The sequence below is a fragment of the Manis pentadactyla genome, chromosome 4 (assembly GCF_030020395.1).
Source record: "Manis pentadactyla isolate mManPen7 chromosome 4, mManPen7.hap1, whole genome shotgun sequence".
Classification (NCBI taxonomy): Eukaryota; Metazoa; Chordata; class Mammalia; order Pholidota; family Manidae; genus Manis; species Manis pentadactyla.
The window spans coordinates 19,393,284-19,416,916 of record NC_080022.1 but is presented as its reverse complement, the minus strand read 5'-3'; the positions used below and the strand labels follow the sequence as shown (position 1 = coordinate 19,416,916).

General features: G+C 48.9%; 2 protein-coding genes across 9 annotated transcripts in view; both read right to left on the bottom strand.

Moving 5' to 3' along the window:
- Window positions 1-19,044, bottom strand: part of CATSPER4 (cation channel sperm associated 4) — a 28,019-nt gene extending 8,975 nt beyond the window's left edge. The window contains 11 exon segments of the mRNA XM_036914836.2: window positions 373-423; window positions 426-540; window positions 858-1,075; window positions 1,807-1,981; window positions 3,384-3,517; window positions 3,726-3,846; window positions 4,001-4,098; window positions 8,765-8,866; window positions 17,574-17,717; window positions 18,182-18,256; window positions 18,337-19,044. Coding sequence (XP_036770731.2) covers window positions 373-423; window positions 426-540; window positions 858-1,075; window positions 1,807-1,981; window positions 3,384-3,517; window positions 3,726-3,846; window positions 4,001-4,098; window positions 8,765-8,866; window positions 17,574-17,717; window positions 18,182-18,256; window positions 18,337-18,420 — 1,317 coding nt within the window. The 5' untranslated portion in view covers window positions 18,421-19,044.
- Window positions 19,045-19,156: 112 nt separating this feature from the next.
- CNKSR1 (connector enhancer of kinase suppressor of Ras 1) overlaps window positions 19,157-23,633 on the bottom strand; it is a 59,311-nt gene continuing 54,834 nt past the window's right edge. For 3 of the 8 annotated variants that reach the window (XM_036914830.2, XM_057499870.1, XM_057499869.1), the window contains 13 exons: window positions 23,436-23,537; window positions 23,290-23,354; window positions 23,118-23,215; window positions 22,888-22,997; window positions 22,779-22,809; window positions 22,214-22,386; window positions 21,284-21,357; window positions 21,049-21,120; window positions 20,780-20,874; window positions 20,504-20,565; window positions 20,333-20,432; window positions 20,072-20,253; window positions 19,157-19,848 (listed from right to left, as the gene is read on the bottom strand). In XM_036914830.2, coding sequence (XP_036770725.2) covers window positions 19,579-19,848; window positions 20,072-20,253; window positions 20,333-20,432; window positions 20,504-20,565; window positions 20,780-20,874; window positions 21,049-21,120; window positions 21,284-21,357; window positions 22,214-22,386; window positions 22,779-22,809; window positions 22,888-22,997; window positions 23,118-23,215; window positions 23,290-23,354; window positions 23,436-23,537 — 1,434 coding nt within the window. In that variant the 3' untranslated portion in view covers window positions 19,157-19,578. Of the gene's footprint in view, window positions 19,849-20,071; window positions 20,254-20,332; window positions 20,433-20,503; window positions 20,566-20,705; window positions 20,875-21,048; window positions 21,121-21,283; window positions 21,358-22,213; window positions 22,387-22,778; window positions 22,810-22,887; window positions 22,998-23,117; window positions 23,216-23,289; window positions 23,355-23,435; window positions 23,538-23,633 lie in introns of all 8 variants that reach the window. The other 5 variants (XM_036914832.2, XM_036914834.2, XM_036914831.2 and 2 more) reach the window with 5 other exon arrangements.

The window sequence follows — 23,633 nt, the reverse complement described above, 5'->3', positions numbered from 1 at the left end:
CCTAGAGGCTTCTTCTCTCAGGAGGGGGCTGCTCTTATACACCCTAGACAGAACCTGTCCCAGTAGGCCTAGGTTCTGCCACTGTGCAGGAACTGAGCTGGCCCAAGCTGCACTAAGAAACGGTAGGTGGGAGGGCTATAGAGATGGAGCGGCTCGATGGGCGGAGCCTGACAGGAGGGGCGGGGCTTCTTGGAGAAGGAAAGGGTGGAACCAACAGGATTGGCAAGACTGCTGGGGAGCCTGACAGTCTAGGGGGCCCGAGCAGATCTTGGAACACACAGAAACCTTGACTAATGGATCAGAGGTGAGGCTGGGCTGGGCTGGAGGGGGTGGCAGGGTGAGCACTGATTGAGTAGGAGAGGGAAGCTGCACCTTTTCCCTGTTGACGAGCGCAGTGATCAAGTCTTGCTGGCAGGTCATGTCACACGGATATCTACGGAGGGCCCACTTGCCACCGACAGGCTTGGTGACAAGTGCCTGTGCATCAGCTCCTCCTCCTGCTCCTGGTTGAAGCGGATGGAGCGTACCTCCTTCACTATCCTGGGGATGGAGCAGTAAGAGCGTTCTGACGGCTGGGGTTTTAGGGGGAAGGAGGAAGCATTCCCATCTAAGCCCAAGCTCCCAGAACCCTCCGCCTTTAACTGGACAGACCCTGTGTGGTGGGAGGAACAGGGAGGTCCGGCTCCTGCAACTGCACCGATAGGCTGGCTGCTTAGGGAACCTGGGCAAGTCACTTAAACCTCTCTGGGCCCCAGGGTCCCCATAATAAAATGGTGAGGGCATTGGAGCCAGAAGGACCTGAGGCTCCCTCGACCCTGACTCAAGGGACTTAGGGGCACCCCCAGTACCCGCCCTACGTGTTGAGCTCGTCTCGGATCTCCTTGTACTGCATCAAGTTCTCCTGTATTGCCTCAAGCACCAAGCAAAAGTTGTCGCATGTTTTTTCCGAGAGGTTCGATGGAGGCTCCCAAACAAGTGGCTTCTCCGGGAGGCCAGATGTCTCCAGATGGGCGACTGCACAATGCACCAGTGGCAGCTGGTTGCTCCCCAGCAACTCCTCCTCGTAGTCCCCTGTCTGGGAAGGAGGTAATGGGGAGAAGACAGACAGCTCGGCTGGCACCCCTCCCCCAGCCGGGACTCCGGGATTCTTTTCATTTCAGCTCCAGTCATTCTTAGCCTCTCTTCCCTGCTGTAGGAGCTCAACTACCAATGCACAAGCCCTTCCCCTACCTCTCTGGAAATTCTCACCCCTTTTCAAAATGTAACTCCGCCCTCCCTCTTCCCAGTTTCACTTCTGATCAATCCTACCCAGCAAACTTCTAAGGCCTTATCTACTGTCCGGTCACAGCCAATGGCTCCCAACACTTGGGGAAGTACTCCACCCCACCCCCAACCTATTGGAAGTTTTACCCTTAAATGAATAATACTGTAGCTAACATTTATTGAGTCCTCAGTCTGTACCAAGCACTGTTCATTTACCTAATTCTCCTAACAGACCGATGAGGTAAGTACTATTATTATCCCATCTTACAGAAGAAGAAATTAAGGCTTAGATTGGTTACTGCCCCTGTGGCCACCCAGCTGCTCAGTTTTGAGTTGCCATAGAAAAAGACATCTAGGAAATCCACACCCCTCAGAAGCCACGATTGGTGAGTTGGCACTTATGGTGGGGGAGCTGCCTCCAGGTCTCAGGCGTGGCTTTCTCCAGCCCCTTGGGTGTGCAAGCACACCCTTACACATATGCTCAAGTTAGCACTCATATGCACAATCCCTTCCCCTCTCTGCTGCCCTTCCAGTCCCACTCACCTCACTGAAGGTTATCTGGTGCAGTTGCCTCTGCTCTCCAGACTTCATCATTTGCTCCAGATTGGTGGTCACCACGACGACCAACAGGTTGATGCCAATGAAGGCACCAATGGTGATGAAGATGGCAAAGTAGATCGCACCCCCGATCTCCATGACATACTCTCTCCTCTCCATCCTGGAGATGGCAGGCAGTGGCCCCGTCACCTCTCTGGCCCTTTGAGCCTCAGTTTCCTCATCTATGAAATGAGGAAATTATCTCTGGGGACTTATTTTATTATTAATTATTACTGGGACTTCTGCTGCCTCCCTGCTGTTATCCAGATCTAATGCTCACTCTTAATTGTCCCAGCAGCTGCTCTTCACTGAGCACCTCCTGTATGTCAGACAGGGGGCCAGCACTGCAAGCTGGGGATTTGCACATCAACATTATCAAGTTTTATCTATTGGCTACACTGTTTATTCATGCTTTTTAAAATTCTAAAACATAACTCAAGCACATTATAGAAAAATCAGAAGAAACATATACAGGAAAAAGTCCTCCTGGTAATACCTCGTGTGTAAATTTCTCATAAAATATTTCCCTAAATAGTAGTCCTCCCTCCCTCCCTCCCTTCCTCCCTCTTTCCCTGTGTGTGTGTGTGTGTGTGTGTATGTACACACATACTCTGTGCCAGGCTCTATGTTAAGATATTTATACAAATTTTCTCTATTGATCCTCACAGCAAACCAGACATAGTTAATACTGTATCGTAACCCCCAATTGACAGGTGAAGAAACTGAGGCTCAGAAAAGAGATGAAATAACTTGCCCAAGGTTGCATTGCTGGTATGGTGGAGCAGAGACTCAGAAGCCCAGTCCACTTTTATTGTGCACTATATGATTTTTCCACTACCTACATCATAATGGATAATGAACCTCTTTACTGTGCTTTTACTCTCACAAGGGGATAAAAAGAAATCAGAAGGACCCCCTCCCTGGAGTGGACTAGAGACAAATAGGGGTTAGATGTAATGGGAAAGAGGTAAAGAACAGAACCCAGCAGCTATCTATGCCAAAAACGACTGTGGGCAGCAGGCCTAAGAATGAATGACGTGAGAACCTAAGTTCCCAGGAGTCCAGGAAGTTTGCAGGGCTCTGTTGTGGGGTGGGGGGCTGCCCTGAAACCTTAGATGCAATCACAGACCTGCTCCCTTGCCCAAAGTTTCACTACCCAGCCTGCTCTGAGAGGAATGGGGAGCTCCGCATCCTTGGGTGTGCGGGGGGCAGATCCAGGTTGTCCCCATGGGCTGGGCCTGACAGACCCCACGGGGTTCATTTCCATGAACAGGCCTGTGGTAGGGCTTTGAATGGGTGGAGTTTCAAAGGGGCAAGTCTTCAAGTAGACCATAAACCCAGAGGCCCCAGACCCAGGGGTCTCCTTCTTCCCAATTTGAAGCCCAGGGCACCCTCTCCTGCTGGGCTATCCTCATCTCAAGCCCTGGAGCCCCATCCCATAGACAGATCCTCCCCCTCCCCAGTTTTACACGCCTGGGAGCCCCAGATCCTGCCTTGCCAGCTGGCAGCCCTCAGGCACTCACTGGAAGTCCCTGTAGATGTCCACCCAGCCATCCTGGGTGATGCAGATGAAGAGAGTGTACAGGGCAACCTGCATGTTCTGGAAATGCACAGGCACGAATGCACCAAAGAGAGTGACCCCAAACACGGAGAACACCTGCCAGAGAGACCAAAGAGCGTCATGGGCCTCACCCGAGAGCCCTGGAGACAGAGGCCATGCAAATGCCACACAGTGAATGCTGCCAAGGGGGTCACAGGGACTCTGGCCAGCCTGGAGGCCTCTCCTCTTCTCCAGACACCCTGGTACCCCCCGTGACCCAGAGGCTCTGTTCAGGAAAGGGGGTGGGGGTGGGGAGGGCACTGACCAGCATGAAGAAGAGGATGAGGACCATGATATTGGCCATGTCAGGCACCGACTGCAGGATGACACGGATGATCTGGGCCAGCGGCTCCACCGCCATGCACATATGCACCAGACGAAGCAGCCTGTGGTAGAGCCTCTCAGCGGTGCCCCTCTGCCCTTCCCAGACCCCTCCTCCTCACTGCCCCCCACCTGCCCAGAGCTGATCTTCACCTGGTAAGCTCACCAGGTGAGCTTACCAGAGAGGTCCCCCTCCTTTCCCCAGAGTTCCCAGCTCACCTGAGGGTATATGTGATTGAGACGGCACTGAGTTCATTAATGAAGAAGCCCAGAAGCAAGATAAAGACGATAATGAAGTTGAGGATATTCCAGCCGTCCTGGGGGGTGAGCCACCCCAGCGGGGTCTGTCAGACCCAGCCCATGGGACCACCCGGGTCTGCCCTCCCCACACCCAAGGATGTGGAGCTCCCCGTTCCTCTCACAGCAGGGCCAGTCGTCTGCCATTCACTCATCCTCCTGCCCCTAAACATGCCACAAACACACGTGCACTCACCACCTCATCCCTGGATCAACAGCCCAGAACAGTCTCAGAGACCCGCAGTGGAGACTCTCACATACATACAGCTAGTCCTGATGCTGAGTGACCCCCTGGCCAATGCCCTGCTGGAAATGGCCTTGCCCTACAGTTAGGTGACTGGAGAATGTCTGGATGTTCCAGCCTCTGGGTGACACACACCACAATCCACAGTACGATGCAACTAAATGTGAGTAACATTAAGGAATTCTGCTTCAGTAGCCAGTTCAGAGGCGAACTAGCTTTCACTGTACAGGAAAGAGAGACAGGAAATTTTTACAAGCCCTTCGTCCAATGAGGCACAAACTCATAGAAGCAGGGATGGAGGAAGGAAGCTCACATGTATGAAAAATTCAGGCACAACCACTACAGAGGGGAATTTGCTCTAACAAAGAATGGATCCATTTACTTTTTAACTAGTGATCCCACATCTAAAATCTGACCCATAAAAACTCTGTTTTGTACAAGTATGAAGTGACATTTGTATAAGGTTGAAAACAACCAAAGTGTCCAGCAATTGGGCACCAGTTAAATAAACTACAGCACATTCATTCAATGGAGTGTTGTGTAGCCATAAAAAGAAAAATGAGAAAAATCTCCACATACTGATACAGAAAGCTTGCCAAGATCCATTAAGGGACAAAAGCAAAGTGCAGAACAGTTTATGGTATGCTGCTGTTAGGAAAGGGAGGACTGAAAATATATAAGCTTATGATTGCAAAACAAGAGACTATAAATATAAAAAGATTACCTAGAGAGGGTGGGGGAAGGGGAAAGGGACGAAGGGAAAGGAGTGAGGGCAAGAATTCTGTGTTCCTTTGCATATAGTTTGACCAATATGTATCTGCATTAAATATCCAAAAAGAAAACTATTTTTAAAGGAAAAAAGGTTTTTTAATATTTTGGGCAGTCCAATCAACACAAGCCCTCCTGATGCCCCACATTCAGAGTGTCTGCACCTACACATACACAAGGATTCACAATTGTACTTGTCTACAGATCCATCTCTCTAGCCATCCAGTGTTAAGCTTCTGCCATATGCCAGACCCTGAACCACATCCAGAGGACATGGGATATCTGCCCTGCAGGGCTCACAGACTATTTTGAAGAAGGTAGATAGAAAGTAAATTTGAACTCCATGTGAGAGAGGTAAGTACATAGTACTGGGGAGACACAGGGCAACACCTCACGGTCTGAGAGAGGCAAGAAGACTTCCTGGAAGAGAAGATGAATCTTTTCTGGATGAATCTTATGCTGTAAGTAGGAGTAAAGCAAGTGAGTAAGCAGCAGGGAGCTTTCATAGACTAGGGGTCAGCGCGGACACAGGCATGGAGGGACAGGCAGCAGCACGTGTGTCTGTGTTGGGGAATGCAACCGCAAGCAGTCGGAGCAGCTGGGAAACCAAAGGTGAAGCCAGAGTGATGAGCTGAACGAGCAAGGGCCTTAAGTACAATGAGCTATTTAGACGGCTCTTATAAACGATAGGAAGCCACTGGAGTATTCTAAGGATACTCTGGCTTATGGCTTGGGAAGATCACTCTGATGTCAGGTGGGGGACAACAAGAAGCCACAGCAACATCCTGGTGAGAGGAGACAAGGCAAGAGCTAGAACGGGGGTAGCAGAGATGCAGAGGGTGCAAGAAATTTGAGAAATATTTAGGTGGTGAGCAAGTGCTTAACAGGTTGTGGGGGTGCAGAGGAGGAAGGTACCCCCTGAGGACAGGTGTAATGGAAAAGCTGGGGACAAAACTTTTGGGACCCTTATATGGCTATGTGATATTTTGAGATGTTCATTTACAAACTTTCCTCCCTTCCCTGCATTTTCCCTTTCCTTCTCCTAGCCTCCCCCTCCACTACACCCCTTCAACAGGGAGCAGGCTTTGTACCCCAGGACCCAGGGGTAGCGATGGGTTGAGGGGGAAGAGGCAGAAGCAACCTCTAACAAACCTGGCTTTTGGCACTGGGAGCCTGGCCTCAGATGAAGGTCGGGGTTGAGGACATCAGTTCTCAGCCAGGGATGATTTTGCCCTCCAGGGGACATTTGCCAATGTCTGGGGACATTCTTGGTGGGTCACAACTAAGAAGGCGCTGGTGGCATTTAGCAGGTAGAAGTGAGGAATGCTGCTGAATATTTTACAGAGCAAAGGCGGTGCCCACAGCAGAGGATCAGCCAGGCCAAAACATCCCAAGTGTCAAAGCTGAGAACCCTGGTTTAGGCGACAAGCAGAGTGGCTAGAAGGAACACGGGATTCTCAGGCTGGTTTTGATTCTCTTGTGCTAACAAAATGCCAAGGCTTAGCTTCAGAAGTAGAGGCCCTCCTAACTGAGGCTGAAAGGAACCTCAGGAAGATAGGAGGAGGAAATGTTCTCAGGGGACAGATGTCCGCCTGCACCCCAGGGCTACTTCCGGTAAAGAGGTGCCCTGGTGTGTTCGCAAAAAGCATGGTACCTCTTGACTGTGGAGACTGTAAAATAGAGACATACTATTCTACTTTCTGTTAATAAACATCCTCACAAGTGTTGTTTACACAAAGCAGTCTTTAAGACATCCAGACTCCAGGAAGGTTCTAGGTTCTACATTCTGTTTTCTATGAAGTGAAACCTCTAGCCCCTAGAGAGCTAATTCTAATTGGTTGTCCTGGTAATGGTATTTAAATGCTTCCTTTTAATGAAAGGGATAAATACTTGATAGGATTTTTTAAGCCTCTTCTCAAACATGCCAAAAGGCAAAATAAATCCCTTGACTCTAGAAGTCCTATTCAAACAAAGAGTTTGAGTCTTTGTCTCATTTAATGTAACTTTAAGACTTTTTCCTACCCAGACTACTCTATGATGCTCTCCCAATGGGGGTCAGCAAGCTACAGCCCAAGGGCCAAATCTGGCCAGCAGCCCTTTTTTTTTTTTTTTAATTAATTTATTTATTTATTTTGGTATGGTTAATGTACAGTCACTTGAAGAACACAATGGTCACTAGACCTCCCCCATTATCAAGTCCCCCCTACATACCCCATTACAGTCACTGTCCATGAGCATAGTAAGATGCTGTAGAATCATTAGTTGTCTTCTCTGTGTTGTACTGCCTTTCCCGTTTCCCCCCCACTATATTATGTGTGCTAATCATAATGCCCCTTTTCCCCCTTATCCCTCCCTTCTCACCCATCCTCCCCAGTTCCTTTCCCTTTGGTAACTGTTAGTCCATTCTTGGGTTCTGTGAGTCTGCTGCCGTTTTGTTCCTTCGTTTTTTCTGTTCTTATGCTGCACAGATGAGGGAAATCATTTGATACTTGTTTTTCTCCACCTGGTTTATTTCACTGAGCATAATACCCTCGAGCTCCATTTGACATTTTTATATAATACAGGATAGTTATTTGATAAAATGTCCTCAATTTGGGTTTTCTAATGTTTCCTCATGATTATGGTTTTTTGTTTTTTTTTTGGTTATGTATTTTTGACTGGATGCATAAATGATACAGTATCTTTCCTAAGGCATCAAATCTGGAGGTTCATGGTATTTGCCCCTTATTGGTGATACTAATTTTGATTACTTGTTTAGGCCATTTTTAAAAATTTCTTCAGTTGAATTACTCTTAAAATTAAATAATTTGGGGAAAGGATACTTTGAGATTTTGTGAAATAGCCTGTTTCTCATAAATTATCACCCTCTGGATTTATCATCAACTGATAATCCTTGCCTGAGTCAGTTTTAATCTTATGGTTGCAAAATGGTGATTTTTTCCTAATTATTTCTTATATTTATTTGTTGGCATTATATTGTAAGGAAGAGTCTTCCTTGAAGAATTTCTGATAAACAGATGGGTGTTAGGAACAGCATAGATCAAGACAGAAAATTGGAAAGCCCAGGGGGCCAGCAGCCCTTTTTTCATAAAAGCCTTAGGCTAAGAATGGTATTTATATTTTTTAAAGGTTAGGGGAAAAAATCAAAAGAAGATTTTGTGATACATGAAAATTATATGTAGTTCAAATTTCAGTGTACACGAATAAAGTACATTTGGAACCCAGCCATGCTCATTCACCTATGTACTGAATATGGCTGCTTTTGTGCTCCCATAGCAGAGGTGAGTGCAACACAGTCTGTATGGCCCACAAAGCTTAAAATATTTATCTGGCCCTTTACAGGTTTGTTAATCCCTGCTCTTGAATCCTGTAAATTTAGGTGGATACTCTCAGTGACATTTCTCAGATAAGGAAATCAAAATTTCCCAAGATCACAGACTGGGGAAGGCTGGAGCAGGGATTGGAACCCAGGGAGGCCGCCTTTCTAGTACAAGTTACTTCCTGCCACATCACAGACATCTCAGAGTAGTTAGTCTCTTTACATGCGCACACATACACACCCGTGCACATACACACACACCCCTCGGTTTTGGGGCCAGGAGTGCAGGGATAGGGACTGGGTGGGGTAGTCCCTAAGGAGTAGGGGTGATGGCAGGGAAGGCCCAGGATCTCACCTTCCAGAAAATCCAGAAGCCATTGAACCAGCCCAGGAGAACCTCACAGATAAGGATGGTCAGCACAATGTCATCTATAATAGAGAACAACTCATAGTGTTCCTACAGAGAAGACACAAAAAAGAGAGGGGCAGAGAGATCAGTGGAGAGAGGCCTGGGCAAGGCCAGGATGAGAGGGCATTTAAGAGCACACTTGCCATGTGCATGCCAGGCACATGTTAAGACCATATGCATATCATTTCATGTTACCATCACCATCATCCTAAGAAGTATGTTTTATTCCCATCTTAGAGGTGAGTAATCAAGAGAGGTGCACAAGGTCAGACAGTTAGCAATAAAGCTCGTTTGCTGACTAAAAACCTTTGCTCTTAACCTATAGAGGAGGGATTCTTGGGAGAGGGAGGTTGGGGGAAGCACAGTAGGCTCCAGGATTGGAAGGACAAGCCCTGGTCTGAGATGGAAGACACCTAGCCCCACCCTTCCTTCTCTGGTTGTTCCGAGCACCCTGCTGCCCCAGTTCCCAAATCCCCTGGCTGGGCCTGACCAAACTCCTGGGTATCCCCCACTCATGGGTCCAGGGCATGTCCCCTGGGTGGACGGTTTGATGGAGAGATGACTTCATGACTTTAAATTCTGTTTAAAATTCATCTTACTTTTATCTAATCACCCACGAAGCTGTGACCCTACTATAGTTTGTGACCCAATTAACAGCTCCCAGCCCCCTGACTCCACCCTGGCTGTTACTAGTCACGTGGTCTCCTCCCTTTCTTTACCTTCATGGCCGACAGACCCGAGTCTCAGGGCTCACTGACACACATGGAGGCTTCCTGCTACCCACACCTTGCCACCACCCCCACCCACTGGTCAATGCAAGTGGGGGCAAAGCTTCTTAAACCCAGATGGGAGGTGAAGGTTTACGGACTCCCTGCTGGTTCCAAATTCCCAAAGGGCATCAGGGGCCAGGGGTGTCTGCTTACAACAAGGGAGAACTTTCTTCCCCTCATCTGTCCCCTCAGCTCCAACCTGCTGGCCACTGGAAGCAATAGGCTCTCCTCATCATTTACTGAAAGAGCTTCCCAAACGGTCCTCCTGCCTTCACTAAGTCATGAGCATTGATGGCTAGGTCAGAGTTGCTTTCTCTATCCACAAGTCTTCTGTGACTCCCTATGGCCTGGAGGGTAAGGTTCAAAGCCAGTCTGGCATTCACAGCCTCTAGGATTTGCCCTTCATAGACATATATCCTCTCCCAGGGCTTTTAGCATTTACTGTGACCCATAGTTCAGATAAACATTTTACATTTTATGCCATAATGTTGTCTCTCTCTCTCTCTCTCTCTCTCTCACACACACACACACACACACACACACACACACACACACACAATTTCTGTTTCTTCTTTTTCATTCTATTTCATTCTATATCAAAATGCTGGTATCTGCACTCTGAACTGATTTCATGATCAATTGATGGGTTTTGGTCTGCCCTCCATTCTACTCATCCTGCAAATCTTGGCAGTCGGGTTTCTGTCTCCACCACATCAGAGGCAGCTCTTGTCAAGGTCACAAGAGCTAAATCCAAGGGATGCTTTGCAGCTCTTCTCTGGCCTCATCTCTTTGCCACATCTGGCCCTGGGCGTAGGTGCTCCCTTGATAGCACACTCCCAGCTTCCTCCCACTCCTCAGCCCACTCCTCAGTCTACTTCTGCACCTCCTCTGCCATTTCTCACCTTTTATGGAGGCTCTCCTCAGAGCTCAGAGCTCTGTCCTGACCTTTACTCTTCTCCCTCAACACTCTCCCCCAGGCAACTCATCTAATCCTTTAGCTTCAGCAACCATCCACCTACATGTTGGCATCTCTCACGTCGCCATCTTCATCCCTGTGCTCTCTGGAGCCTTTCAGCATTGACCTCTAACCCCTCAGTAGACACCTCTGTGTGGACGCTGTATGGGCATCTCAGAACAGTACCCAAACTCTACTCCAAACACTGCACAACTCAAACTGACCTCACATCCTCCCCCAAACTACTCATCCTCCTATATCCCCGTGTCCCACACAGCTACTCAAGGTAGAAATGTAACCTCTTGCTCTCCCTTTCTCTACATGCACGAGATGATGACGTGTGTTACATAAAATAGTATGTAGTAAGTGATCACTAAGCATTTGCTAGGAAGAAAATCAGTCAGGAAGGCCCATGGATTCAGCTGCTAGAGAGCTTCAGATGCATGTGAACTCTTTTCACTCACCACTATTGTCCTGGTCCAAGCCCATCATCTTTCACCTGAATATCTGCAACACGGTCCTGCCTGGTCCATCCTTTGCCATTCTCAGTACCCGTCCACAGCTCACACTGTGGCAGTCAGTGTAAGTTTTCTAAAACACACGTCTACTCATATCACTCCCATGCTTTAAACCCTTTGCTGGCTTCCCAATGGCAAAAGATAAAGGCCATCCTCTGTAACATAACTTAAACACTCTGCGTCATCTGGCCACTGATCACCTATCTGAACTCATCAGCCACCACACTGGACATTTTAAAAATATCGATTCTCCAAAGAATATTAAAGATGGCGGCGTGAGAGGAGAGACAGAGGCTTCCTCCTAAAACTGGATACAATTAGAAAATATAGTTGGCGCAACTAATCCTGAGAGAGCAACAGGAAAGAGGGCGGTGTCAGACCGCATACACCTGGAGAGAAGAGCGGACCTCACCGAACGGGGTAATGTACCAGAGCTGTGGCTCCGCGGGACCAGAGCCCCTCCCCCACCCCAGCTCACCGGTGGAAGGAAGACAAACGGAGCAGGGAGGGAGTGGAAGGCTTGGGACTGCTGAATACCTAGCTCTGGAGATCTGCTCTGGGAGCACAAACCTACATTTCACGGTGCTTTCATGAGACTCGCATGACTACCGGGTTGGAAAGTTAATACAGGCAGAGTTCCTGGGGAGACTGGGATTCCAGCCGCTTGTGGAAAGCAGGGATCCATATCCAGCTGCTCTGGGACAAAAACTTATACCTGTGTGCCCGGCCCACTGGCTCAGGCAGTGGAGACAGACACAGCAGCCAGGAGGCAGGGAACAGCTCTTTCCTCCCCCCAGGCACCAGTACCGCTCCCCTGCGACCCCCAACATTGCTTCAGGGACTGAGCAGCTCCAGAATAGAGCTTCTGGACACTAGAGGGCACCATATGCAAACATGAAACGCCAAAGGAACCTTGCCCAGAGTAAAACTATTAATACAACTCCCGAGAAAGATTTAAATGATATGGACCTCGTGACTCTTCCTGAAAGGGAGTTCAAAATAAAAATCATCAACATTCTAATGGAGGTAGGGAAAGACATCCAAGAACTCAGGAATGAATTCAGGTCGGAGATCCAGTCGTTGAAGAGCACGATGGAGGGTATTAAAAGCAGGTTGGATATGGTGGAGGAGACAATAAATGAAATAGAAACTAGAGAAGAAGAATACAAAGAAGCTGAGGCACAGAGAGAAAAAAGGATTTCTAAGAATGAAAGAATATTGAGAGAACTGTGTGACCAATCCAAGAGGAACAATATTCGCATTATAGGGATACCAGAAGAAGAAGAAGAGAGAGAAAGGGATAGAGAAAGGGATAGAAAGTGTCTTTGAGGAGGTAGTTGCTGAAAACTTCCCCAATCTGGGGAAGGAGATAGTCTGTCAGGCCATGGAGATCCACAGATCCCCCAACACAAGGGACCCAAGGAAGACAACAGCAAGACACATAGTAATTAAAATGGGAAAGATCAAGGATAAGGACAGACTGTTAAAAGCAGCCAGAGACAGAAATAAGATCACATACAAAGGAAAGCCCATCAGGCTAACAGACTTCTCAGCAGAAACCTTACAGGCCAGAAGGGAGTGGCATGATGTATTTAATGCCATGAAGCAGAAGGGCCTGGAACCAAGATTACTTTATCCAGCAAGATTATAATTTAAATTTGAAGGAGGGATTAAACAATTTCCAGATAAGCAAAAGCTGAGAGAATTTACCTCCCACAAACCATCTCTACAGTCTCTTTTGGAGGGACTGCTATAGATGGAAGTGTTCCTAAGGTTGAATAGCTGTCACCAGAGGTACTAAAACCACAGTAAAGAAAGTAGAACAGCTAATTATGAAGCAAATGCAAAATTAAATTAACTATCTTCAAAGTCATCAAGGGATAGACAAAAAGTACAGAATTTGATACCTAATATATAAAGAATGAAGGAGGAAGAAAAAGGAGGAGAAATAGAAAAGAACCTTTAGATTGTGTTTGTAACAGCATACTAAGTGAGTTAAGTTAGACTCTTAGAGAGTAAGGAAAGTAACCTGGAACCTTAGGTAACCAAGAATCTAAAGCCTGAAATGGCAATAAGTACATACCTATCAATAATCACCCTAAATGTAAATGGACTGAACGCACCAATCAAAAGACATGGATAAAAAAAGCAAGACCCATCTGTATGCTGCTTACAAGAGATTTACCTCAAACCCAAAGACATGCACAGACTAAAAGTCAAGCGATGGAAAAAGATATTTCATGCAAACAATAGGGAGAAAAAAGCAGGTGTTGCAGTACTAGCATCAGACAAAATAGACTTCAAAACAAAGAAAGTAACAAGAGATAAAGAAGGACATTACATAATAATAAACCAACTTTTCAGACCACAAAGGTATAAAACTAGAAATAAATTGCACAAAGAAAGCAAAAAGGCTCACAAACACATGGAGGCTTAACAACATGCTCCGAAATAGTCAATGGATTAACGACCAAATTAAAATGGAGATCCAGCATTATATGGAAATAAATGACAACAACAACACAAAGCTCCAACTTCTGTGGGATACAGCAAAAGCAGTCTTAAGAGGAAAGTATATAGCAATCCAGGCATATTTAAAGAAGGAAGAACAATCCCAAAGGAATAGTCTAACATCACAATTATCAAAATTGGAAAAAGAACAAATGAGGCCTAAAGTCAGCAGAAGGAGGGACATAATAAACATCAGAGAAGAACTAAACAAAATGGAGAAGAATAAAACAATGGAAAAAAATCAGTGAAACCAAGAGCTGGTTCTTTGAGAAAACAAACAAAATAGATAAGCCTCTAGCCAGACTTATTAAGAGGAAAAGAGAATCAACACACATCAACAGAATCAGAAACGAGAAAGGAAACATCACGATGGACCCAACAGAAATACAAAGAACTATTAGAGACTACTATGAAAACCTATATGCTAACAAGCTGGAAAACCTAGAAGAAATGGACAACTTCCTAGAAAAATACAACCTTCCAAGACTGACCAAGGAAGAAACCAAAATCCAAACAAACCAATTACCAGCAAAGAAACTGAAGCAGTAATCAAAAAACTACCCAAGAAAAAAAACCCCGGGCCAGATGGATTTACCTTGGAATTTTATCAGACATACAGAGAAGATATAATACCAATTCTCCTTAAAGTTTTCCAAAAAATAGAAGAGGAGGGAATACTCCCAAACTCATTCCATGAAGCCAACATCACCCTAATACCAAAACCAGGCAAAGACCCCACCAAAAAGAAAATTACAGACCAATATCCCTGATGAACGTAGATGTAAAAATACTCAACAAAATATTAGCAAACCGAATTCAAAAATACATCAAAAGGATCATACACCATGACCAAGTGGGATTCATCCCAGGGATGTAAGGATGTAAGGATGGTACAACATCTGAAAATCCATCAACATCATCCACCACATAAACAAAAAGGACAAAAACCACATGATCATCTCCATAGATGCTGAAAAAGCATTCGACAAAATTCAACATCCATTCATGATAAAAACTCTCAACAAAATGGGCATGGAGGGCAAGTACCTCAACATAATAAAGGCCATCATATATGATAAACCCACAGCTAACATCATACTGAACAGCGAGAGGCTGAAAGCTTTTCCTCTGAGATCGGGAACAAGACAGGGATGCCCACTCTCCCCACTGTTATTCATCGTAGTACTGGAGGTCCTAGCCATGGCAATTAGACAAAACAAAGAAATACAAGGAATCCAGATTGGTAAAGAAGAAGTTAAACTGTCACTATTTGCAGATGACATTATATTGTACATAAAAACCCTAAAGACTCCACTGCAAAACTACTAGAACTAATATTGGAATTCAGCAAAGTTGCAGGATACAAAATTAACACACAGAAATCTGTAGCTTTCCTGTACACTAACAATGAACTAATAGAAAGAGAAATCAGGAAAACAATTACATTCACAATAGCATCAAGAAGAATAAAATATCTAGGAATAAACCTAACCAAGGAAGTGAAAGACCTATTCCCCGAAAACTACAAGACACTCTTAAGAGAAATTAAAGAGGACACTAACAAATGGAAACTCATCCCATGCTCCTGGCTAGGAAGAATTAATATCGTCAAAATGGCCATCCTGCCCAAAGCAATATACAGATTTGATGCAATCCCTATCAAATTACCAACAGCATTCTTCAATGAACTGGAACAAATAGTTCAAAAATTCATATGGAACCATCAAAGACCCCGAATAGCCAAAGCAATCCTGAGAAGGAAGAATAAAGTGGGGGGGATCTCGCTCCCGAACTTCAAGCTCTACTACAAAGCCACAGTAATCAAGACAGTTTGGTACTGGCATAAGAACAGAGCCACAGACCAGTGGAACAGAATAGAGACTCCAGACATTAACCCAAACATATATGGCCAATTAATATACGATAAAGGAGCCATGGACATACAATGGGGAAATGACGGTCTCTTTAACAGATGGTGCTGGCAAAACTGGACAGCTACATGTAAGAGAATGAAACTGGATCACTGTCTAACCCCATACACAAAAGTAAACTCCAAATGGATCAAAGACCTGAATGTAAGTCATGAAACCATAAAACTCTTAGAAAAACAAAATAGGCAAAAATCTCATGGACATAAACATGAGTGACTTCTTCATGAACATATCTCCCCGGGTAAGGGAAACAAAAGCAAAAATGAACAAGTGGGACTATATCAAGCTGAAAAGCTTCTGTACAGCAAAGGACACCATCAATAGAACAAAAAGGTATCCTATACTATGGGAGAAGATATTCATAAATGACAGATCCGATAAAGGGTTGACATCCAAAATATATAAAGAGCTCACACACCTCAACAAACAAAAGCAAATAATCCAATTAAAAAATGGGCAGAGGAGCTGAACAGACAGTTCTCCAAAGAAGAAATTCAGATGGCCAACAGACACATGAAAAGATGCTCTACATCGCTTGTCATCAGAGAAATGCAAATTAAAACCACAATGAGATATCACCTCACACCAGTAAGGATGGCCACCATCCAAAAGACAAACAACAACAAATGTTGGCGAGGTTGCGGAGAAAGGGGAACCCTCCTACACTGCTGGTGGGAATGCAAAATAGTTCAACCATTGTGGAAAGCAGTATGGAGGTTCCTCAAAAAGCTCAAAATAGAAATACCATTTGACCCAGGAATTCCACTTCTAGGAATTTACCCTAAGAATGCAGCGCTCCAGTTTGAAAAAGAAAGATGCACCCCTATGTTTATCGCACCACTATGTACAATAGCCAAGATATGGAAGCAACCTAAGTGTCCATCAATAGATGAATGGATAAAGAAGATGTGGTACATATACACAATGGAATATTATTCAGCCATAAGAAGAAAACAAATCCTACCATTTGCAACAACATGGATGGAGCTAGAGGGTATTAATGCTCAGTGAAATAAGCCAGGTGGGGAAAGACAAGTACCAAATGATTTCACTCATATGTGGAGTATAAGAACAAAGAAAAACTGAAGGAACAAAACAGCAGCAGAATCACAGAACCCAAGAATGGACTAACAGTTACCAAAGGGAAAGGGACCGGGCAGGAGGGGTGGGAAGGGAGGGATAAGGGCAGGGAAAAAGAAAGAGGGCATTACGATTAGCATGTATAGTGCATGGGGGGCACGGGGAGGGCTGTGCAACACAGAGAAGATAAGTAGTGATTTTACAGCATCTTACTACACTGATGGACAGTGACTGTAATGGGGTTTGTTGGGGGGCCTTGGTGAAGGGGGGAGTCTAGTAACCATAATGTTCTTCATGTAATTGTAGATTAATGATAATAAAATGAATTTAAAAAATATCAATTCTAAATAGCACAATTCATGTGTGCAATATATTGCTTGTAAGAAATTAGAACAAGCATAAGACCAAAGTCATCCTAGACTTTAAGCTGGACACAGAGAACTCACGTACATGCTGTTTCTTCCACCCAAAACACTCTTCTTCAACTCTGTTTGCCTGGCCAACTCTTTCTCATTCTTTATGCTCAGCTTAAGTATCCCTTTCTCCAGGAAGCTTTCCTTGACCCCTCAGATTAGGTTTGATGTGAGCTCCTGCATACTCTGTGCCTCTCAAGCGTTTGTAATGCCATGCTTGTGTCTGTCCCAGGACTGAACGGGGTCGGTAGTGACCATACCTGGAACCCCGGCACAGTGTCCGGTACAGTGAGGTTCTCTCGTAGAGACTACTCCTCCCTGCAAGGCGCCTGTTTGCTTGCCCCTACTCACATTACTTTTCTCCTGCCTTTTCTCTATAAATCCAACGCATTCCTGAAAGCTGGGCCACCTCCACCATGAAGTCTTCCTTGATCTCTAGGCCCCTGGAAGGTCAGAGCTTGAATAATATCCTATCCAACCATCATGAACAGATGAAGAGCCCAGGGCCCTGAGAGCAAAATGCCCTGTCCAGGCCCCTGTTGGGCCAATGTGGGTAGAGGTTAGGCTGGAGTCCCACCTGGCCAAGGAAGGAGTTGGTGCGGAGAGTGATGGTAATGGTGTTGACTACCAGCAGCACGGCCAGCAGCAGCTGGAAGGCCGGGTGTCGCAGCAGGTTCTTGACATACATGTGAGTGATGAACTCCTGCATCTCCCAGGCATCCTGGGAGAGGGCAGGGGAACTTCCTTCAGGCCAGGTCATGGTAGGAGGCCCCTGCCCGGACACTTGCTCTCAGTGAATGGAGGCCCTTGGAGGGGCCTTTAGGGGGAAAAGTTGCCTGAGGGGAGATCATGGAAGGGAGGCAGAGGTCACTACATGAGTGGCCACCTACAGCGGGTCGCTGCTGTGGGATCTTATGGGGGTACGTGCCAGGAAGATTCTTCTGCGGTCGCTGCTTGTGAGAGACTGTCATTATATAGGGGTTTGCGGAGGGCACTGCCAGGTGGTTGCTAAGGTATCATGGGGAGGTCACTGCTGGGGAGGGCCTCTGGGGGACATTTAGAAGGCAGGAGGGGCAGAGTCACTATGAGGGCCTTTTGCTCCCGGTGCCCAGCTGCAGGAGGGTGACGTGTGGGCGAGGGCCCCTGCAGGGCCCAGCTGCAGGCTGCAGCCCCGTCTTGCCTCACCTTTCTACTGGTAATGTCTCTGCGATTGATGAGCACTTGCTCCTCTGGCCAGACGTGGGGCTCAGGAGAGGCGCTCTGTGAGGGTGACAAGAGGGCCCATCAGTGCAGCCACTGCCCGTCCAGACCCGGTACGGTCCTCCTGGGCCCCACCTCACCTCTGGATACCCAGCTTGGGCTGTGGAGCCAGGCTTGAGCCCCCAGCCAGGACACTCAACAGTTTGATGTTGATGTCGGTCCATTGCTGCCACCAGTCTTTTCCTTGTGGGTCCCAGTGGCTCAGCTTCCTCCCTCTCCTCAAAGAAACTCCCTTCCAAGTGGTCTGGCTCCACCTTGTGGTGACATCACAGAGAACTCTGTGACTTCCAGCTGCCTGCATTCCGCCAAAGAACCCGAATACCATGAGAAGCTCCTCCCACTGCCAGGGGCGCTAAGGGGCTGGGATCAGAAGTCAGACTGATTATTCAGGTCTCCTGTGTGGCCTGCGTGGACACACAGGGATGTGTCCCTGCTCTGGGTCCAGGAGCCGCACGTGAGACTGGTTAGGGGGAGAAAGGTGTTTTGCCACAGGGCCCTCCTAGTAGGCCTCAACCCACACCCCTTCCCAGCAGCTACCCCAACCCACCACCCCAGTCTCTGGGGCTGCCCACCCTGCCCTTCCCCATCAGTAGAATGAAAAGCTGGTCTCTGTTTCCCATTTTGTCCCCCTGGAGAGGAGGCAGAAGAGTCTCCTCTGGTCTCCGAAGGGCTGGGGAGGGCTGGGCGTGAGAAGCCCTCACTAGCGTGGCTCAGCAATCCGTCATCTTGGCAGGCACAGAGCTTCAGGGGCAGAGCACTGGCCAACAGGTGGCACACAGGGCTAGACAAGAGTATTCACTCTGTTTGACAGCTTTCCATCCTGGGGAATGGTACCTGCAATCAGGAATCTCTGGGAAACAGATTCCTCATTCTGATATGGAAGTTAAAGGCACATATAGATTCACTTTAAAGAAACTGACTTTATTTGGTTGAACAGTGTCTTTTGGGTAAAGTGAATGAACACCTGTATAGGCTGGTTTGGGGAAAAAGTGCCAAGGGACTGAGGGGGTCACGTTTGTGCCCCACAGGTCAGAGGACAGGGTGGGAGAGTTTCTTTCAGCCCAGCCTTCTGTTCCTTCATTGGCAAGGGAGGAGAGGGAGGGGAGGCACGGAACTCACTTCGCTTTACCCCACTGCAGGGGAGAGAGGAGCAGAAACGGTGGAGGCTCAGGCAGAAAGGGTCAGCTTGGGGTGAAACCGTGGACTAGCCCTGTTTCCAACTGTGAACAGAACCCAGGGATGCTGTGTCCTAGACATGTCAGAGGCTGGGGGTTGAGGCGGTCCTCAAGGCTGGAGGTCAGAAGCTAGGGTGCTGGGCAGGGTCAGAGGCCAGGAGGTTGGAGGTTGCTCTCTGGGGTTAGGGAGCAGAGATGGGAGTGCTCCTCAGGGTCAGAAGGCAGGGGCTGGGAAGACTGTTCTCTGGAATTAGAGGCTGTGACTTGGGAGGTGCTCTCGGCCCGTACCACCCCCCAGGCCCCCAGGCCCTCTGAATAGAGCTCCTGGTTCTGTTCCTTCCACCGTCGGAACTTCTCTCCGGTCAGCTCAGGGTCTCCTAGCACTTCCTCCAAGGCCTGCAGCTCCTGCAGTTTTGCCTGTGAGGGGAGTAGGGCCTAAGGGGCCATGATCACCCAGGGAGGGGGGCAGAGCCCGAGCCCAGAGCTAATTCTGGGGTCCAGGGCCTAGAACCCAGCACTTGCCAGGGAATCCAGAGCCTGGCTCTGGGAACCTAGAACTTGGCCCAGAGGCTAGAGCCAGGAGCCAGAGCTGAAAGCCCAGAGCCCAGCCTCTCAGCATGCCCAGTGCTGCCCGGCTGACCTTGAGTGTGCTCTGCAGTGCCCGCACACGGTGCACTCGCTCATTGAGCCGGGGGTCTTGGTTGCGGCGCATGAAAGAGCTCCGCCATTGTTCATGGGTGAGAGGCTGCAGCTGGCCCAGGAGGGACACACCACCCTGCTTCAGCCCCCGTACCATGCCTTCCAGGGCCCCTTCACTGTTGTCTGTGGGAGGGGAGAGCAGATGAGCACATGCCCATCCCAGCCCCCACCCGCCTCTCAGCTCCCACCCCCAGCACAACACCTGTTAGAGGGCCAAAGGAGGTCCGTGGGCTGCGCTGGGTGGGGGTGGTTACAGGTGATGTGTCTCCACGGCGTGGACTCCAAGCTCGGGCTGGGCTGGGCTGCAAGGAGAAGAGGGTATCAACCTGAGCTCCACACCCTGCTATTCTCCCCTCACCCATCCCTTACTCACCGAGGCTGAGCGAGAGCCAGCCTCATCATCCGGGTCTTCTGCTTCTGTCTCACTGTAGCAGTCTGGGGTGGACAGGAGCAGTTGGAGAACTCATTAAGCTTCATAGGGTCTTGAAAGGCGAGGGAGTGGGCTAGGGCATTTAAGTCTCCCAGTCCAGCAAAGGCAGAGGCTCAGGTGAGACCCACGCCTGTAAGACACCCACCTTCCTCTCGGGGAGGAGGGGCCCCACCTGGAGACTCGTACTTGGAAATGCAGGTAATGAGATGGCGCACCCACCTGTGGAGGGGCAGATGGGTCTCAGGGGGAGTTTCCATTTACTGTGTGCCAGGGGATTTTCATTTATGTGATCTAATTTAATCCTCAGAGCAACTCTGAGAGGTACAGAAACCATTATTAGCCCATTTTTATAGATGATGAAGCTGAGGCTTAGAGAAGTGAGTGCCTTGACCAACTCCCATCGGCAAAGCAGGGATTTGAATCCAGGCTCAGGAGCCGATGCTCCCAAGCACCATGCGGAATTTGGGGGTGGGGAGGGAAGTACTCACATGCTCAAATCCGCTAGGGTATCAGCAGCGAAGATGAAGGGTTTGTACACATCATGGGTGAGCTGGAACACACTGCCAGGGGGCACAGGGGCTTCGCTCAGCCTGGGTGTGCCCATCTGGAACCCACAAGGCTGGACTGGGAGTCCCAGCTACCTGCTGCCCCACCTGCCCCTCTGTCACGTAACCTCTCCCTTTCTCTCCCCACCCCACAGCCGATCACATTCCAGGACTTAACTATTTTTTCTTCTGATCCTGTCCACTTTCCAAACTGTAGCTGGAGACGTTGATGAGGCCCTCTGCCTTCTCATCCTGGGGGATCACAGCATGAGGGTCAGCGTGAAGTGCCAGCACCCTTGAGGCTGGCCAGGCAGGGGAGCGGAGAGGGCACTTCCTGGACTCTCCAACCACAAACCGCCCAGTGCCCAGACTCAGAGCAGGAATCTGGGGTGGGGGCAGGGGTGACTACGGGGTGCCTTTGAGCCAGGAAAGGGGAGCCAAAGATATCCAGATAATCGGCCACAAAAGAGGAGCCTGCGCACGCGTTGTTCCATCAGTAAACACAGACCAAGCTGCTTGGTACCCCTGAGCTCTGCAAATGCTGTTTTCCCTTCTTGGGTTTTGTTCTCACCTCCACCTGACTCACCCCCTGGACTGCTTTCTCCGGAAACCTTCTCGACTCCTTAAGCCACCCCTGCTGGCCCATTCCACCCATCCTCTGGCCTTTTCCCTCATCACAGCCTGTGTCCCCTGTACTGTGCTGAGTGTGTATTCATTTTGCCCTCTACCAGCCTGGAGTAGCCAGGACCAACTGAGTGCCCCAGTGCCTAGCCCAGGGTTGGGTACACCATAGGCACCTGAATGTATGTTGGGCGAAGAAGCAGTTTGAACAAATGGCCTGTCACTAGGATGGACAGAATAAAAGAAGGAAAGGTGGGTGGAATAAAGGTGATGCTCTCTACACTGCCTGTGACGCCTTTTCCAGACTGTGTTTACACACACTAGCTCATTTCTCTCTGAACAGTGTCCCCGTTTTACAGATGAGTTCACTGGGGCTCAGGAGGCTCTGGGGTCTGACTGTGACCACATATGGGTATGGATGGTGGGATCAGGACGAGAGCCATGGCTCTGACTCACTTGCTTCCCTGCATGTGTGTATGGCTCTCACCTGGGGCTGGTGGTACCAGTAGAGTGTGTGTCCCTTGAGCACAAACCAGCAGCGGCGCCAGCGCGGGCCCATGAAGCCACTGGCCACCTTGCGCAGCAGAAGCCAGCCGTCGCAGTCCGGCTGGCCCAGCTCCCGGCATGACACCCGCCGGCGGCTCAGTCGCGTCGCCACGCCTGTAGCACAGCACAGCCTAGTCGGCGAGGGGCTAGAAAGGCATCCTGTACCACCAGATGTGCTCCCTTGCCCTCCATGAAGGTCCCCAGCTAATATTTCTGAGCTCAGACTCTGTGCTTGTGAGGTGACAAGTGTCTTCCAAGGTAGGGATGACTCTTCCCATTTAGAGATGAGGAAATGGAAGACCTGGGGGCAGCTGTTTGCTCAGTCACAGAGCTGGTGAGAGGCCCAGCCCGGAGCACAGGTCTGTCTGACCCCAGAAACAGAGCTGTTTCCAGGAGAGGTGGTGTGTGAAGTATGTATGTGGGGCATGGTCTTGCCCAGTGCTGTAAAAGACCTCTAAGAGCTCCTCACATCAGGGGACCCCCACCCAGGCAGGCACACCTCCTACCTTTTGATTTCTTCCGACCAGGGACAGGACTCTGAAAGGACCATAAGCCGTTAGAGAAGAGTCCGGGTTCAGAGCCAAACATCCCTCCTTGCTGAGCCCCCGAGCCTACCTCGTCAGGGTGTTCTGGGGGCTTCTGGGTCTCTGCTGCCCCTGCTGGGAGTGTGTCTGGGGATGCAGGGAGGATGGGCAGATGGGCCTCAGGGTCAAGGGAGGTAGAACCTGTCAGGGAGGGAGGAGAAGAGGGTCCATGAGCCCAGCCCCAGGTCCGGTGGTAGGTGAGGGTGTTGAAGTCTGGGGGTCACAGCCAGGCACCCCCCATGCATTGCCAAGGGCACTTGCCACCCGGTGGGGGTTTGAAAATAGCTGTCCAGGCAGAACTGGGTCCAGGACTTGGGTCTGAAGTCAGGTTGAAAGCAAAGATATCTTCAGATGGCGACCTGGGGAGGGCAAGGGGTGATGAGATGGGCCCTTGGCTCCCCCACCGAGATGCACCCAGGCCAGAGCCTGTTACCTGGGAGACTGTGGGGTCAGCGATGGTGTCCTCAGGTGTGGGGAGCTCAGGGCCTGAGGCGGGGTCTGGGGAACAACCAGAAATGGGGTGATGGAGCTGACTACAGGGTCTGCATACAGACTGAGGGCTGTTGGGGGGGAAGGTACCTGTGGGGGGGTCTCTGGCACGGGCACCTTCTTTAGCACTAGGCTGACCCTGGCTGGCTCCCGCAGCAGCTCCCTCACCACGTTCTTATGGGGCCAGCCCACCTGGGGGACAGGGCGAGGGGCAGGGCAGGGCAGGGCCACCGGGCTGGATCGAACCGGGCAGGAGGCTCTGAAATAGCCCAGCAGCCCTTGCCCTTG